The sequence below is a fragment of the Bombina bombina genome, chromosome 3 (genome assembly GCF_027579735.1).
Source record: "Bombina bombina isolate aBomBom1 chromosome 3, aBomBom1.pri, whole genome shotgun sequence".
Taxonomy (NCBI): Eukaryota; Metazoa; Chordata; class Amphibia; order Anura; family Bombinatoridae; genus Bombina; species Bombina bombina.
Window position 1 is genome coordinate 306135513 of NC_069501.1, and position 16203 is coordinate 306151715.

The window sequence follows — 16203 nt, forward strand, 5'->3', positions numbered from 1 at the left end:
AAAAAATCTTCTCACAGGAGGTCTTACTTTGAATCCTATTCGATACCCTTGAGAGACAATGCTCTGAATCCAATGATTTTGGACAGATTTTACCCAACAATCCTTGAAAAACCTTAATCTGCCCCCTACCAGTTGAGCTGGAATGAGGGCCGCACCTTCATGCGGACTTAGGGGCAGATTTTGGTTTCCTAAATGGCTTGGATTTATTCCAATTTGAGGAAGGCTTCCAACTGGAAGCAGACTCCTTGGGAGGAGGATTGAGTTTTTGTTCCTTATTCTGACGAAAGGAACGAAAACGGTGAGAAGCCTTAGATTTACCCTTAGGTTTTTTATCCTGAGGCAAAAAAACTCCTTTTCCTCCAGTGATAGTTGAAATAATAGAATCCAACTGAGAACAAAATAAATTATTACCTTGGAAAGAAAGAGATAGTAATCTAGATTTAGATGTCATATCAGCATTCCAAGATTTAAGCCATAAAGCTCTTCTAGCTAATACAGCTAAAGACATGGATCTAACATCAATTTTGATTATATCAAAAATTGCATCACAAATAAAATGATTAGCATGTTGCAGTAAGCTAACAATGCTAGATATGTCAAAATCCAATTCATGTTGCGCTAAATTTTCCAACCAGAAAGTTGATGCAGCCGTAACATCACCCAAAGAAATAGCAGGTCTGAGAAGATGACCTGAATATAAATAGGCCTTCCTCAGATAAGATTCAAGTTTCCTATCTAAAGGATCCCTAAAGGAAGTGCCATCTTCCATAGGAATAGTGGTACGTTTAGCAAGAGTAGAAATAGCCCCATCAACTTTGGGGACCTTTTCCCAAAACTCTATAGATTTTGCTGGTAAAGGATACAATCTCTTAAACCTTGAATAAGTAATAAAGGAAGTACCTGGCTTTTTCCATTCCCTAGAAATCATATCAGAAATAGCCTCAGGAATGGGAAAAACACCTGGGGAAACCACAGGAGGTTTAAAAACAGTATTTAAACGTTTATTAGACTGAACGTCAATAGGACTGGTTACCTCAATATCCAAAGTAATTAACACTTCTTTTAATAAAGAACGCATATACTCTATTTTAAATAAATAAGTAGATTTGTCAGTGTCAATATCTGAGGAAGGATCTTCTGTTTCAGATAGATCCTCATCAGAAGAGGATGAATTATTATGTTGTTGGTCATTTGAAATTTAATCAGCTAAATGAGAAGTTTTAAAAGACCTTTTACGTTTATTAGAAGGTGGAAATGCAGACAAAGCCTTCATAATAGAATCAGAAACGAATTCTTTAAAATTTACAGGTATATCATGCACATTAGAAGTTGAAGGAACTGCAATTGGCAATGTACTATTACTGATAGAAACACTATCTGCATGTAAAAGTTTATCATGACAACTATTACAAATGACATTCGGTGGAATAATTTCTACAATTTTACAACAAATGCACTTAGCTTTTGTAGAACCCATGTCAGGCAGCAATGTTCCAGCAGAAACTTCAGAGGCAGGATCAGATTGGGACATCTTGCGCAATGTAAGAGAAAAAACAACATATAAAGCAAAATTATCTATTTCCTTAAATGACAGTTTCAGGAATGGGAAAAAATGCAAAAGCATAGGCCTCTTGATAGAAAAGAAAGCAGGAGGCAAACAACAATGGGGTATTGAAATAATGAAGAAAAATTGGCGCCAAGTATGACGCACAACGTAACGTAAACTTTTTTGGCGCCAAAAATGACCGGAAATGACACACTTGCGTCACTAATGACGCCGCCGTGTGAAAGATCTCGATGTCACGTATGACGCCGGAAATGACAAAGTTGCGTCAAAAACGTAATTTCCCGCGCCAAAAAAGTTTGCGCCAAAAATGACGCAATAAAGTCTAACATTTGACGCACCCGCGGGCCTAATACCCGCAAATGCAAAAAGTAGTCAAATTGAAAAAGACTAAACCCCAGGTAAGAAATACATTTCTTAAAGTGTTTATATTCCCAAATATGAAACTGACAGTCTGCAGAAGGAAATACATGAACCTGGCTCATGGCAAATATAAGTACAATACATATATTTAGAACTTTATATAATTTGCATAAAGTGCCAAACCATAGCTGAGAGTGTCTTAAGTAAATGAAAACATACTTACCAAAAGACACCCATCCACATATAGCAGATAGCCAAACCAGTACTAAAACAGTTCTTAGTAGAGGTAATGGTAAATTTGAGAGTATATCGTCGATCTGAAAAGGGAGGTAGGAGATGAATCTCTACGACCGATAACAGAGAACCCATGAAAAAGACCCCTGTTAGAGAAATCATCGTATTCAATAGGTGATACTCCCTTCACGTCCCTCTGACATTCGCTGTACTCTGAGAGGAATCGGGCTTCAACAATGCTGGGAAGCGCATATCAACGTAGAAATCTTAGCACAAACTTACTTCACCACCTCCATAGGAGGCAAAGTTTGTAAAACTGAATTGTGGGTGTGGTGAGGGGTGTATTTATAGGTATTTTGAGGTTTGGGAAACTTTGCCCCTCCTGGTAGGATTGTATATCCCATATGTCACTAGCTCATGGACTCTTGCCAATTACATGAAAGAAATGCAGATTAGTGGCCTCCAATTTTGAACTGCACACCGTGGTAAGGTCTTCCAAGTCCGACACCCTTTGTTCAACCTCTTGTATTCTATTAGCAAATTGCTTAATTTCCTGGGATAATGAAAAAATATCCTGTTTAATTTCTAATTTAAGAGTGTCGAACCTGGGAGCCAAAGCCTCGGAGATACTAGTCACCAAGGCTTGAATATCTATTGCCTCATTTGTAATTGAAGGATTTATAGATACTGGGTGAATATCTGCATGGGTGTCAAGTGTGTTTTTAGCTTTCCTGTCCCTGTGTTTGACTGCCATGGCTGGGGAAGGGGTCCTAGTGTGCGTGTGCAAAAATGTATCCATGTGCTGTGGCCCAAAAATTATTTTCAGCTAGATTACGAGTTGTGCGTTACGGTTTTAAGGGACTAAAAATGGCAATTTCAGCGTATATAGCTATACCACAAGCATTATAGACTGTAACGCAACGTCAATCCTGCACTCAAAAAAATGACGTTTTTGCATAGAATTTCCATAGCGCCAGTATTACAGGTTGTGCGGTGAGGCTAAAATGCTTGCGTTACAGCCTATACCGACACAATCCATACCGCCAAAAATGTTTCACAAAACTCATAACTAAAGTGTTACAAAGTACACTAACACCTATAAACTACCTATTAACCCCTAAACAGAAGCCCTCCTGCATCGCAAACACTATATTTAACCTAGTAACCCCTAATCTGCCGCCCGCCCACATCCCTGCCACACTGATAGTTATTAACCCCTATTCTGCAGCTCCCCGCCACTACCGCCAGTAACTAAACCTATTAACCCCAAAACCGCCAGCCCCCCACATCGCCACTACTAAATAAACCTATTAACCCCTAAACCGCCAGCCCCCCACATTGCCACTAATAAATTAAACTATCAATCCCTAAACCTATCACCCCCTAACTTTAAATTAAAATATCCCTATCTTAAAATAAATAAAAACTTACCTGTGAAATTAAAAAACCTGAGTTTAAACTAACAATTAACCTAACATAACTATTATAATAAACTATTATACTAAAATTAAAATAACTACCAATTAAAAAAACTAAATTACACTACTAAAAAATTTTAAGTCTAAAATTACAAAAAATAAAAAATACTAAATTACTAAAAAATAACAAACACTAAATTACGAAAAATAACAAACGAAATTATCAAAAATAAAAACATTTACACCTTATCTAATAGCCCTATAAAAATAAAAAAGCCCCCCCCCCCCCAAAATAAAAAAAACCCCTAGCCTACAATAAACTACCAATAACCCTTAAAAGGGCATTTTGTAGTGCATTGCCTTAAAGAAATCAGCTCTTCTACCTGGAAAAAAATACAAAGACCCCCAACAGTAAAACCCACCACCCAACCAACCCCTCAAAATAAAAAACCTAACTCTAACAAAAACCTAATCTACCCATTGTCCTGAAAAGGGCATTTGTATGGACATTGCCCTTAAAAGGGCATTTAGCTCTTTTACATTGCCCTGAAAAGGGCATTCAGCTCTTTTATCTAAAGCCCAAACCCTAATCTAAAAAAAAAAAAAAAAACACCCAAAAAGATTTAAAAAAAAATAAAAAATATCACTAACCCCCGAAGATCCACTCACAGTTTCTGAAGTCCGGACTTCCATCCTCATCCAGGCGGCGTCTTCTTCAATGCTCCTATTTTTCAGGCAGTTGTGGGTACCACTGAAGAGACTTTTGCAAGGACATTTGTTCATATGTATATGTATTTTATCATTGTGGTGTATTTAAGTATGCTTAGCAGACATATGCATTAAAGCCTATTTTTCTGTACTCTAGTGCGGTCTTTTTTAATTTTTGATATATATTTTATTATTGCACTATTGCTTAACTTCTGAAGTATAAAAATGGTAACACAAATATTCTCTCATAATGAATCACTGCTCAATGAAACATTGTGCAATGAATAATTTTATGAATGGATCAGCCATTAATTACAACATCGCAAATTATCTAGAAACATTTAAAAACTCATTGACGTTGTTTTAAAGTCCAGTGACATACTCCTTGAAAATCCGCTTGACTGTTGTTTTATGTCTTTTGCTATGATCAATTATAAAAAGACTAGTCCTAAAGGCCTTGTACACATCGGTTCCACGACTTGCTCTCTCTCTATCCCCCCTCCCTTTTGCTCTCTCTGCCCCCTCTCTTTTGCTATCTCTTTCCCCCCTCTCTTCTGCTCTCTTTCCCCCTCTTTTGCTCTCTCTCCCCCTCTTTTGCTCTCTCTCCCCCTCTCTTTTCCTCTCTTTCCCCCTCTCTTTTCCTCCCTCTCTTTTGCACTCTCCCCCTCTCGTTTGCGCTCTCCTCCCTCTCTTTTGCTCTCTCTCCCCCTCTTTTGCTCTCTCTCTCCCCTCTTTTGCTCTCTCTCTCCCCTCTTTTGCTCCCTCTCTTTTGCACTCTCCCCCTCTCGTTTGCACTCTCCTCCCTCTCTTTTGCTCTCTCTCACCCTCTCTTTTGCTCTCTCCCCCTCTTTTTTGCTGTTTCTCTCCCTCTCTTTTGCTCTCTCTCTCCCCCCTTTATTTTGCTCTCTCCTCCCCCTCTTTTGCTGTCTCTCCCCCCCTCTATTGCTGTCTCTCTCCCCCCCTCTCTTTTGCTCTCTCTCTCCCCCCTTTCTTTTGCTCTCTCCCCCTCTCCTTTGCTCTCTCTATCCCCCCTCTTTTGCTCTCTCTATCCCCGCTCTCTTTTGCTCTCTCGACTCTCTCTCCCGCCTGCACGGCCCCAGTAGGCCCCGCCCATGCCACACCCGGTCCCACCCGATCCTGCCCTTGTCACGCCCCGTCACGCCCAGTCAGCCCGGGCCCCCAGATGCCAGGTCAGTCTTGAAGGCCAGGTGTGTTTGTCCTTGCGCAGTCTCTACTGCGCATGACAGCTTCGGACAAACACACTTAGCCTTTTATATTATAGGATAAAAATAATCTCCTGCACAATCACATGTAGTAGGGTCAGAGTTCTGAATTCCACAGACAGTATTGACTGAAACACTGATTAACTGCCTTTGATCAAAGGAATCTAGCTTTAAATCCATATTTTCTGGGGACAGGGCTGGGTATTGACATTTTCATTAACATCTTCAAAAGGCAACTTAAAGGGATATGAAACCCAAAATGTTATTCTTTTTTATGATTTAGACAGAGCATAACATTTAAAAAAATATTTCAATGTACTTCTATTATTAAATTTGCTTCATTCCCATGATATTCTGTGTTGAAGAGATACCTAGGTAGGCATGGCAAGAAATAGAGCTGCCATCTAGTGCTCTTGAAAAATGAATAACATTCTTGCAAAACTGCTGTCGTTTAATGCTCCTAAGCATAAGTCCCTGCTTTTCAGCAAAAGATACCAAGAGAACAAAGAAAAAATTATAATAGAAGTAAATTAGAAAATTGTTTAAAATCACATGCTCTGTCTATCTGAATCATTAAAGAAACATTTTGTGTTTCATATCCCTTTAAAAAAAAAAAAAATACGACAAAGTATTATGGGTAGATGTGTTGTTTTTTTAGATGGGTCTGATACAAAGTATGCCAATAAATTCAGAAGAACCAATGGAGATAACTGACACAGATCAGATTACTCACTAGAAAAGAATATATTTTATGTGCTAATTAAATCACCTGAATCTTTAATTCTGAATCCAGGATAACTAAAAGTATCTGTCAATCTTTCCTAAATATGACTGACAGGAAATGAAAGCAGCATATTCCTTGGTCACTTTGCACATACAGGAGTATCCAATTACTATGAAATATTGATTAGTATTGCGTGACTGCACAATATACAGTGTCATACTGCAAAAAGGGTGACTTCCACATATCATTTGGCCATTGTGACTATTGTGTATTGTACAGTTACTGTGCATCTTATTATGTCAATAAGTTATTGTGTAGAGCTGAAGACTGGTAAGCTAATGTCAGTATAAGACAATTCAGCAAATCTCATAATAAACAGAAATTGTAAAGGTTTGTTAAAGGAACATGAAACCCCAAATATCTTAGATAGAACATACAATTTTAAACAACTTTTTAATTTATTTCTATGATCAAATTTGCTTTACTTTCTTGGTATCTTTTGTTGAAGAAGAACAATGCACTAATGGGAGCTAGCTGAACATATCAGGTGAGTCAATAACAACAGTCATATATGAGAAGCCACCAATCAGCAGCTAGTTCACAGTAGTGCATTGTTGCTCCTGAGCCTACCTAGGTATGCTTTAAAACAAAGGATACAGAGAGAATGAAGCAAATTAGATAAAATAAGTAAATTGATAAGTTGTATAAAATTGGCTGCTCTATCTGAATCATGACAGAAAAAAAAATTAAGAATATTGTTATTTTTGTTCTTAATCCTTCCCAATCAATGTGCAATATATTTATTTATCGATCTGGATTACTAGAGTGAGAGCCTGCCGCACCACCAGAACAAATTGCGATGATAAATTAGTTTCCAAGGTAATATCAGCCCTTAAAATAATATCTGTGCAGGGGTGAATCAGTTGGAACAAATTGGCTCCTATTCCAATCTTTCCAAAATTTTTGTTTGATATAAAAACAAAACAAAACAATCTTACAGAGTTAATCAAGCTGAAATTAATAACTCCTAAGATACTGGATCTCCATTTGCCCCCAATAGCACCATTAACAATCAATAATGGCTGTCAATCACTGAAAACCAATTCGATACACAACAAAATACAACTTCACAACAAACATCCAAACCATAAATGGCCGATTTGTGCTTTTTTTTATATTACATCAAATCTCTATGGTCTCCACAGCCAATCACAAGAATAAACAACATGACCAAAATGCAACATTGTTGCACACTACAAAACAGTGTTCATATTTTTACATTTAATTGACAGTGATGATATGTTCAGTATCGTTTGTTATTTGGTGCGATTTAATCATCAGCAAAAAGGGCAGTCGCTGTTGTTGGCACGGGCAGCTTCATTTTGTTTTCCAGGTCCAAGCATGTACAGATCTGTGGCTGATAACGCAATTGTTTAGTAGTTTGTCTATAAAGCAATTAAATAAGATATTTCACAAGTTAGAAGTTAAAACAATTCTAGAAAAAAAAATAGCCCCTAATTGGACTTGTGTCCTATAAATATCATGTAGATGCCATTGCTTTGTAAGGTCCCTTCTGAATTGTGCCAATAAATTATACATCATCTTCTTTATGCTGACACAGAATCAATTTACACAGCCCCCAAGCAAGTAAATGTCACTATTTGGTCATAAATCTTGTCGCAGCTGTGTTTGTAATGATCAACTGAGAACTGAATGCTTTAACAAAATATATTTCCATATCTGCGAAGACATCTCACAACGTCATAATAGACCACTTTATTTGTGCGCTGACGATCTGTACAAAAAACCAATTCAATCAAATTAAGCAAGTCTACTATCCCAATCTGTTTAATATTTTTTGTAACAGCTGCATATTGAAAAGCACAAACTAAAGCGCTTCGCAGTATGGAAGCGTCTGTAAAAATCATTTGTAAGAACCAAGAGTTCTTTTTTTTCCGGAGCTAACCAATGGTACAAATCATTAGACATATGTGGCAGCCTTCATTCCACAACCATGGTCTGTTCCAGAGGGAAGCCTGCTGAGCTGGTGAGCTCCTTTGTTTATATGAAAGTATCATTGCTCAGCAGGAAAAAATTCAGCTACAGCCAAGAGATTTCTTCCATCAGAGGAAAGCAAGAAGAATAAGTATTGCAAATACATATGATAATTGTAATACATTATGAACATGATGGTGGTAATAAGGAAATATAATCAAGAAAGTAGGGATGATGGCAAAGACAGGATAGACAGGCAGATAGACAGACAGATAGATAGATAGATATACAGTTGGTAGTTTGTCGCATAATTAGCATAAAAACACAATATTTTTATAACAGAAAGTAGTTCACACACTGACTTGAATTTAAAGGCCTAGGCCTGTTTGTTTTTCAGTATAATGAAACTCTTAATAAGGTTGAATGGCTGGTTAATCAACTAAAATATTTAATCAAAAATAGTAAAAACATATCAGCCTAGACAGTATATTTCTCTGTCTCTCAAAGGTTCCAGCTTCAGCACATGCTATTTAACCAATACTAATTGCTAATTATTTCTTAAAGGGACACTGAACCAAATTTTTTTATTTTGTGATTCAGATAGAGCTGGCAATTTTAAGCAACTTTCTAATTTACTTATATTATCACATTTTCTTCATTCTCTTGGAATGTTTATTTGAAAAGCAAGAATGTAAGTTTAGATGCCGGCCCATTTTTGGTGAACAACCTGGGTTGTCCTTGCTGATTGGACCGCACCAATAAACAAGTGCTGTCCATGGGTCTGAGCCAAAAATGTGCTGGCTCCTTAGCTTAGATGCGTTCTTTTTCAAATAAAAATAGCAAGAGAATGAATAAAAATTGATAATAGGAGTAAATTAGAAAGCTGCTTAAAATTGCATGCTCTATCTGAATCATGAAAGAAAAAATTTGGGTTCAGTGTCCCTTTAATCATTAACATTATTTACGTGCAATAGAATTGTCGGAATTAAAAGAGTGTGCACGTGATTGGCTTGGAAACTGGGTTGTATGAAACCAGAAGCATGGACATTATACACCTTGAAGTCCACTGTCCAAAAGCTATCACTGCTTTCTTCCTCTAAATGTGTTTTATTTTTTCTTTAAACAGGAGGCCAGGATAATGCAGAGTTAATAGTTCTGGGGGGCAGGACCCTTGGAAGCTGGGTTGGTAATATGTGACTGGGCGAACCCTGCTGTGGGCTTGGGGTAGTGGAGGTTAGAACCCTTTTGATGTGTAGATGTTCTATAATAGGGAGAGGGTGAGAGATACCAGCAAGACTTTTACTGGTGTGCGGGATCAGTGTTAGATACAATAACATAATCGAGAAGGTTTAGGGTTAATTGTGATAGTAGTCAACTTTAGGGTTAATAGTAGTTGTGAGTCACATTCAGAGTTAATAGCAATTAGGTCCTCCATAACACAGCGGTAGTATGTGAGGCCAGAGGATTCTGCAATACCTTGGAATAACACTGCACCACAGGAAGCTGTCAATTACTTTATTTAAAGACCATTTTGAATAAGCTTGTGGTCAATATCATCAATGACACTTCTGTTAAATGCATGAACATAAAACACAAAAGCAGCACATTTTTAACGTATTTAAAAAATAAAATTATACAAAATGTAGCTGAACTGAAAACGATATCATGAAGTTTTCTAATACTGCATTTAATAAATTTTTTTGGGCAGTATTAACACATAGAGGAAAGTGGACAGCAGGACTTAACTCCCATTTAATAGCAAAGTTACATAGGGAGAGGAGATATTTTAGAATATTATTCCATGCAAAAACAGCAGTTATTATGACGGCTATATGAAGATATAAAAAAACACTACAGGAACATACAGAAAGGCAGTGTGCTAAAGTGTGGGAAGTAATACAGTTAGATACTGTGGCATCTGTGGATTGTGCAACATTTAAAGGGAAGTCCCAGCCAATTAATGAGGTTGGATGTATGTACCAAAAACCTCACTATGATTTATTAGGTTCAGCCCCCATTCTTTCATCCTTTAAGACTTGAACCATGTGATATAAGATCAAAATAAATACTTTTATCATTCTACTGTCCATTAGAGACTTCAGCAATATATAAGGTCAAAAGGTACGAGCATTGAGAAAGGTGTCCAGTCTACCTGCAGTTTAGCTATGTATCTATTGCACCTCCCTCTAATTATAGGTGCCACCATTTTGAACCCCAGGTTACACTACAGGCATCTAAAGGAGAGTTGCTGTGGAATGGAGTGAAAGCTAAATTGTATCTGATGACTAGAGGAGTAAGAGAATAACCTTAATACTATGCATATGAATGTGTAAAGTACTAAAGATCTCTCCAGTTAATTGTGAATAACTCAATATATGACTTAGGAATTGGAATGATTGCTTTAAAGGGACAGTACACTGTAAAATTGTTTTTCCATTAATGTATTTTTAGTTACTTGTTATACCAGCTGCAGACTATAAAATATTTGAGAAATTGCATTTTTCGGTTTATTTGTGTATATGAAGTAGCTGGTTTTGTGCTTTGAAACCACAGCCTATTGCAATGGGTTGAACTTAAAGGTAATATCAGATCTCATTATGTTATCACTTTGTGTACACACACTTGCTTCCTTATCTTATATTTGTCTAGAACACCAAAGCTCAATACATAGAGAGAACAATGGAAACTTATTTTATTGCTTAACTATCCTGCAGCCCACTGAGAGTGTAACTTCTTCTGCTGGCTGTGTTTACTTAGGCTATTCAATAGCATATACTCCAGTATCAAAACTTTCAGTATAGGTGGCTATAACACAGGCTAAATCAGCTATTTCAAATGCTTAAATAGGAGTAAAGGAGCTACTTGTAAACAATTTAATACACTCTAGGTGGTAAAATGGATCATTGGGAATTATTTAAAGGCAAGAATATGTTGGGGTGAACTGTCCCTTTAAGTGCTGTGTACTCTAAATGATTAGTAGGCTGGAGTCTGGCTTCCCTTGATAACCTAATTGACCAAAGCCTTATCTTTTTTTCTGGTTTACTACAAATCCTAAGGCAAAACTTGATTATACGGCATGGTGCAAACCCTGAGACACTAATAAACCTAGATATTTGCATGGCTGAGCTAGTAAGCAAATTAAATGATTCCAAACTATTTAATGGGGAAAAAAACATCCATTTGACACAGATTTGTCTTTCTTGAATGTTAGTTTCTAGTCAAAGTGAAAATATTTGAAGGATGTAAATAAAATTCTCTTTCTTGGTCAATTACCTTTTCCAGAGCCCCTGATGACTGCTTCATTAGAAAGGATGGCACTTCCATTAGAGATACCATGTGTCGGCCGGTCAGGTGGTTTACTCGCTGCATCTTTTTTTAAATCCTTTTTTAGTTCCTGTATAGAAAAGGGCATAGAACTGTTATATCGACAAATAATTACTGTCAGACATGATTAACTCGAAACATAGTTATCAATATCATATTATTAAAAAGAGAGCCAATTGTAAAAGGAACAGTAAACAGGGATATGGAACCCAAAACATTTTTTCCTTGATTAAGATAGCTCATAAAGGTTTAACCAACTTTCCAGTTTACTTATACTATCAAAATTGCTTCATTGCCTTGGTATCCTGTGTTAAAGGAGAAGCAATGCACTACTGGGAGCTAGCTGAACACATTGGATGATCCAATGACAAGAGGCATATGCGTAGCCACCAAATAGCAGCTTGTGCTCAGTAGTGAATTGCTGCTCACAATCCTACCTAGGTATGCTTTTCAACAGATAATATAAAAATTGCCTGCTCTATTTGTATCATTAAAGTTTCATTTTGACTGTACTGTCCAATAAAATTTCTCTTAATCTTAGTGCAATTGCATATTGATCATTGTAAACATTTCCTAAGAGAATAAAAAAAAGAATATATTTAACATTGTCGTTTATTTAATGACCTGGCTGCCCTTTTTTTTTTTTCAAACCTGATGAGGTGGCCAGTTCAACCAATCACAATCCATACCACCCAACCCCAGTGTTCTCCCTGCTTTGTCATTGAAGCATAGAGATGGATGCTTCAGCAAGTGCTTATGTTTGATATAAAATCATTGAGAAATGCCAGTCATGATTAGTTCAGATGCCTGAAGAAACAGCTAGACAAACTGAGAAATGCGTTGCGATCTGTTACTACCATTATTTTATATTTAAATTGGGTGCACACTACACCCATTGATTTTATTAGTTTTTTAATAAATATAGGTCGCTTTTATTGGAAGCCTGAGCTTGTTTTTGCTTCTCCAACCACCTGGAACTCATGTGTATGTTCATTATCCTATGATCAGTGTTGCTGGGCCACTGTGAGTCCCCAGCCTGCACCATTCAGCCCACTGGGTGCTGCAACCCTTGTGAGTATTACTCTAACGCAAGAATTGTTATCTACCAGCACTTTTACAATATTGCACTAGGAGGGGCCCTTTCTTTGTGATTTGCTCCACAGAGCCTGCACCACTTCCCCTTCTATCTGGACCATCTGGAACCATTGATCATCACTGTTCTCTGGTGTTTGGATCAGTGTTGCTGGGCCACTGTGAGTCCCCAGCCTGCACCATTTAGCACACTGGGTGCTGCAACCTTTGTGAGTATTATTTCAATACAAGAAGTAGCAGTTGTCATTTTTTACTGCAATATTGCACTAGGAGGCGCCCTCTTTTTTTGTGATTTATTTCACAGATTATTATGATTAGTTCATCCTGGTTTTGGCACTGTATATCAGGATATTCCAATTAACATGTAATGCTGCAGGATGAGTCAGACAGGCAACTAGTGCTGCACAAAACAACCTAAACTAGTGCTGCACAAAACAACCTAAACTAGTGCTGCACAAAACAACCTAAACTAGTGCTGCACAAAACAACCTAAACTAGTACTGTACAAAACAACCTAAACTAGTACTGTACAAAACAACCTAAACTAGTGCTGCACAAAACAACCTAAACTAGTGCTGTACAAAACAACCTAAATTAGTGCTGCACAAAACAACCTAAATTAGTGCTGTACAAAACAACCTAAACTAGTGCTGTACAAAACAACCTAAATTAGTGCTGCACAAAACAACCTAAATTAGTGCTGCACAAAACAACCTAAATTAGTGCTGCACAAAACAACCTAAATTAGTGCTGCACAAAACAACCTAAATTAGTGCTGCACAAAACAACCTAAATTAGTGCTGCACAAAACAACCTAAACTAGTGCTGCACAAAACAACCTAAATTAGTGCTGCACAAAACAACCTAAACTAGTGCTGTACAAAACAACCTAAACTAAAAAACATTAAATTACACAAAATAGGGGGGCGGAGCCAGCAGCATAACTAGCAGGACGTGTAGAGACTGAGCTCTGCTTGCAAAAGTGGTATTTCAGCCTTTCTAGCCAGATACACCCAGCGAAATTGCACACAAATCATCTGAGGCAGCTAGTGACACTATCCGGAGCTGCTCCCTGTCCGATTTTTTAGTTAATTTTGACCGCAAAATTAGGCCGCCCAGGAGAACCGGACCGTTTTCCAGGAAAGACCGCGGCTGCGGCCTACACCGGCACTCGATACCAGGCCTGAAGAAATAAAAGTGTACCCGGTGGCAATAATACACCTTGCAGGCTCACCGGACCTATAATAACCCTAGGAGAGAGGGAAAGCACCGGCTGGATTCTACTTTTTACCAACTTGGCAGATATAGTGACCCCAGCAGCATCCCACGTGGCAATATGTAAGTAGAGAGTTGCTTGCTGCACTTATAAGAGACACATAGACTGTGACTATTGGATCCAGATAACTACATATATTACCTTCTTCTGAGATACAGAGCACAGGCAATTGCTCACACAGACTTTTCTGCAGCAGTTTTCTAATACTATATTAACCCTATATACCCTGGACACCTTTGAAGTTTGCTGCAGCTCACTTCTCCCTCCTACTTACTTGTAGTCCCTCAGAAGCCTGCACTAACAGAATTTTCAGAACTTACTGACTACAATAAGGGCCTGGTACTACTCACTAACCTTATTATCAGCACCCTTAACTAGTCCCCCCCCTCCCTTTCCTGCAGGAGCGGAGTGCCTGTGGGTCATACCCCCCAACCTTTTACCGACTTCGCCGATAGGAGGCATATCCCCGGGGGGGGGGGGACAGTGGCTCTAGGAGGCTCTACTCTGTTAATTGCTATCTCCTCACTCTGAAATCATTTAAAACTGAGGAAAATCCCACTATAGGCCACCACTGGTTAAAGTACAACTATACGCTGGCTCTAATCTTAAACTGGTTGATCCACATGGCTCACAATATGCACTAGGGGACAGGGGTCCTTAGGGCCGAGGCATAAGATGGAACATAAAGGAATGTGATCTAAGAAACTAATCCTGTAAACTTAGCTGAGAGATCTCTGCCCAATCATATCATTTCGTATTGGTGTGCTTCTACTGAACCCCCACTATCTTTATCATGCCACAAGGTTCTAGAAGAAAAACCGCTAACCCCTCAGAGTATAGGAAGTCGGTGGTAGACCACTTTAAAGTCAAACCTACTGTGGGAAAACCTGCAACCGACCCTGACACCCCACAACAATTGCTAGGGAACGGCTCTGATATGGCCGAAGCTGCTGGTATTGAGAGCAGTATCTCTGACTCTGTGGCCTCAGATATTGTCACTACCCTTACTCAGAGGATGAATTCTCTCCAAGATTCCCTTACAAAAGCTATTAAGAGCTCCGCGGCGGATCTCAGACGAGATATTGGCGTTATTAGCGAACGCATTGATGTCCTGGAAAAAAAACAAGAAGACCTAACAGTTGAGCAGGGAAACTTGGCTAACCATTCACAAGTCCTAGTTGACATGCTAGACACAGTTGAAGCCAAGATGGCTGATATGGAAGATCGTTCCCGCAGGAACAACTTAAGATTTAGAGGTGTCCCTGAAGAGATTACTCCAACTGACCTTGGCAAGTACCTTCTTGAACTGTGCGAAATACTCCATCCTCCAGGTTTCCCCAATGAGACCCTGATAGACAGAGCACACAGACTCCCCAGAGGGAGGAATGTCTCAGCAGAGAAACCAAGGGATGTGATTGCCAGATTCCACTATTTCACATATAAAGAACAAATCCTCAGAGCCATGTTTCTACGCCCCACTCTACCAGCCAGATTTGTCTCTATACAAATATTTCCAGACTTGTCTCAGTATACGATGCAAAAGAGAGGCACATTCCGTGAAGTGACAAAGGCATTGAGACAGATGGGAATTAAGTATAGGTGGGGATACCCTACTAAGCTACTGATTCAAAAAGATGGACGATTCTACACGGCGGATACCCCAGACAAGGGTCTCCTCCTTCTCAAGGGATGGACCAAGATCCCCAACCAAATTAGAGAAAACAGCTCCCTTATCCCTCAAGATACGGAACTCAGCACTACCCCCTCCTCTATTCTAAGACCAACAGCATTTGAATGGAGATCCCTTGCTCAGAGAAGTACCCCCTCTAAAAGACAGAACTTAGCACCTCAACAACTATCATCAGATAGGGCAGAAGAATCCTCGGGAGATGAAGACTGATAAGTATATCTTTTGCTACTAAATGTTTTCTGTTATAATGTTTTGCAGGGGGGATGTTTTGTTTGCTCCCTAGTTGTATAGCTGTGATGAAAGGGGAAATGTTACACTACAGAACTAGAGACATTGGATCCTGCTTGAAGATAAGTTCCATGGGCACATACATGTTACAAGAGACTTTCTACCTCAGGAATCATGCTCCTGACTTGGCTTTAACTGTGAAAATATCTGAGTAATACATATCTTTCTTGCAATGCTTAGGTTTATCTTTTAGCATCTCTGTTACTTGTTGCAAATATTAGTAAACCCCATATGGAAGGTATAAACGGGGATATGTTGCAAGGACATGGACATGCAATAAGAGACTATTCCATTCTGACCTATT

At 38.5% G+C, this 16203-nt stretch overlaps 1 protein-coding gene across 2 annotated transcripts in view; it reads right to left on the reverse strand.

Moving 5' to 3' along the window:
- The window catches only part of SH3KBP1 (SH3 domain containing kinase binding protein 1), a 950191-nt gene that overhangs the window by 565058 nt on the left and 368930 nt on the right, over positions 1 to 16203 (reverse strand). For both annotated transcript variants that reach the window (XM_053706396.1, XM_053706397.1), the window contains exon 3: positions 11503 to 11623. In XM_053706396.1, coding sequence (XP_053562371.1) covers positions 11503 to 11623 — 121 coding nt within the window. The remainder of the gene's footprint in view (positions 1 to 11502; positions 11624 to 16203) is intronic.